Genomic DNA, 856 nt, shown 5'->3' on the forward strand with positions numbered 1-856 from the left:
ATATGTATATATATGTGGCCTAAGTTCACAACTTACCAGTACATCGGGCTCTTCACCGTGAGCGTCCTTCTTTGTGTGGTCAATGGTGTACATATGTTCTATTAGCATCAAGTACGGTTCGTCGCGGTCGGACTGCAGATACACAGCGTCGCCTGAGAGTAGAAAGACAAACAGTTGTGCGTAATCAAATAGTAATATAAAACGAATTCAGAGAAGATTTTGGTGCAACAAATCGTTTCTTGGCTGTCTGCTCCAAATTCTGCATCATTATCCACAATAGGGTATAGTGTTTATGGAAAGGAAGGAGGGGAAGGAGGTGGAGGTGATAGATTGTGTCATGTGGTGTATATGCGATTATAGGCATGCCATGAGATATATTTCATCCTTGCACTGGGTCCAGGGTGCTCCGCCGAGGCGACTGCCTTAGTACTACCAGTGAGTGTCTTTCATTCGGAATGGCATACACTGATACACACACCCCGCGAACGACCCATTGACATTGTGCATAGCAATACGATGGTATTTACAACGATAGAGCATATACACATATATACGATAACAAAACACTAAACACAATGAGATTAATACATTCAATGATCAGAGCATGTACATACATGCATGAAAAGGAACGAAAACACGCATAAAAACTCGTTTCGATTGGCTGGTTATGTGATCGGTGTGCATAATCCACACTTCAACACGTGCATTGCGCCACTCAGGAGTTGACAGCAAGTTTCCGCAGCGGAAACTCTACTCCAAAAAAAAGAAAGATACTGTCGGAAATGACTAAAAGGTACGAATGGTCTATAGTTTAATTTAATTATGCCACATACACACACACACACATATATATATA

The 856-nt window shown here is 41.6% G+C and overlaps 1 protein-coding gene across 1 annotated transcript; it reads right to left on the minus strand.

Annotated features, from left to right (window-relative positions):
- Positions 1-36: 36 nt before the first annotated feature.
- Positions 37-500, minus strand: SARC_17559 (hypothetical protein; the record flags this gene model as incomplete). Its single annotated transcript, XM_014288348.1, has 2 exons — positions 37-152; positions 479-500. Coding segments are annotated over 2 exons (138 nt in total), but the record flags the coding sequence as incomplete, so codon positions are not given.
- Positions 501-856: the final 356 nt, after the last annotated feature.

This window comes from Sphaeroforma arctica (genome assembly GCF_001186125.1).
Source record: "Sphaeroforma arctica JP610 unplaced genomic scaffold supercont1.11181, whole genome shotgun sequence".
Lineage (NCBI taxonomy): Eukaryota > Ichthyosporea > Ichthyophonida > Sphaeroforma > Sphaeroforma arctica.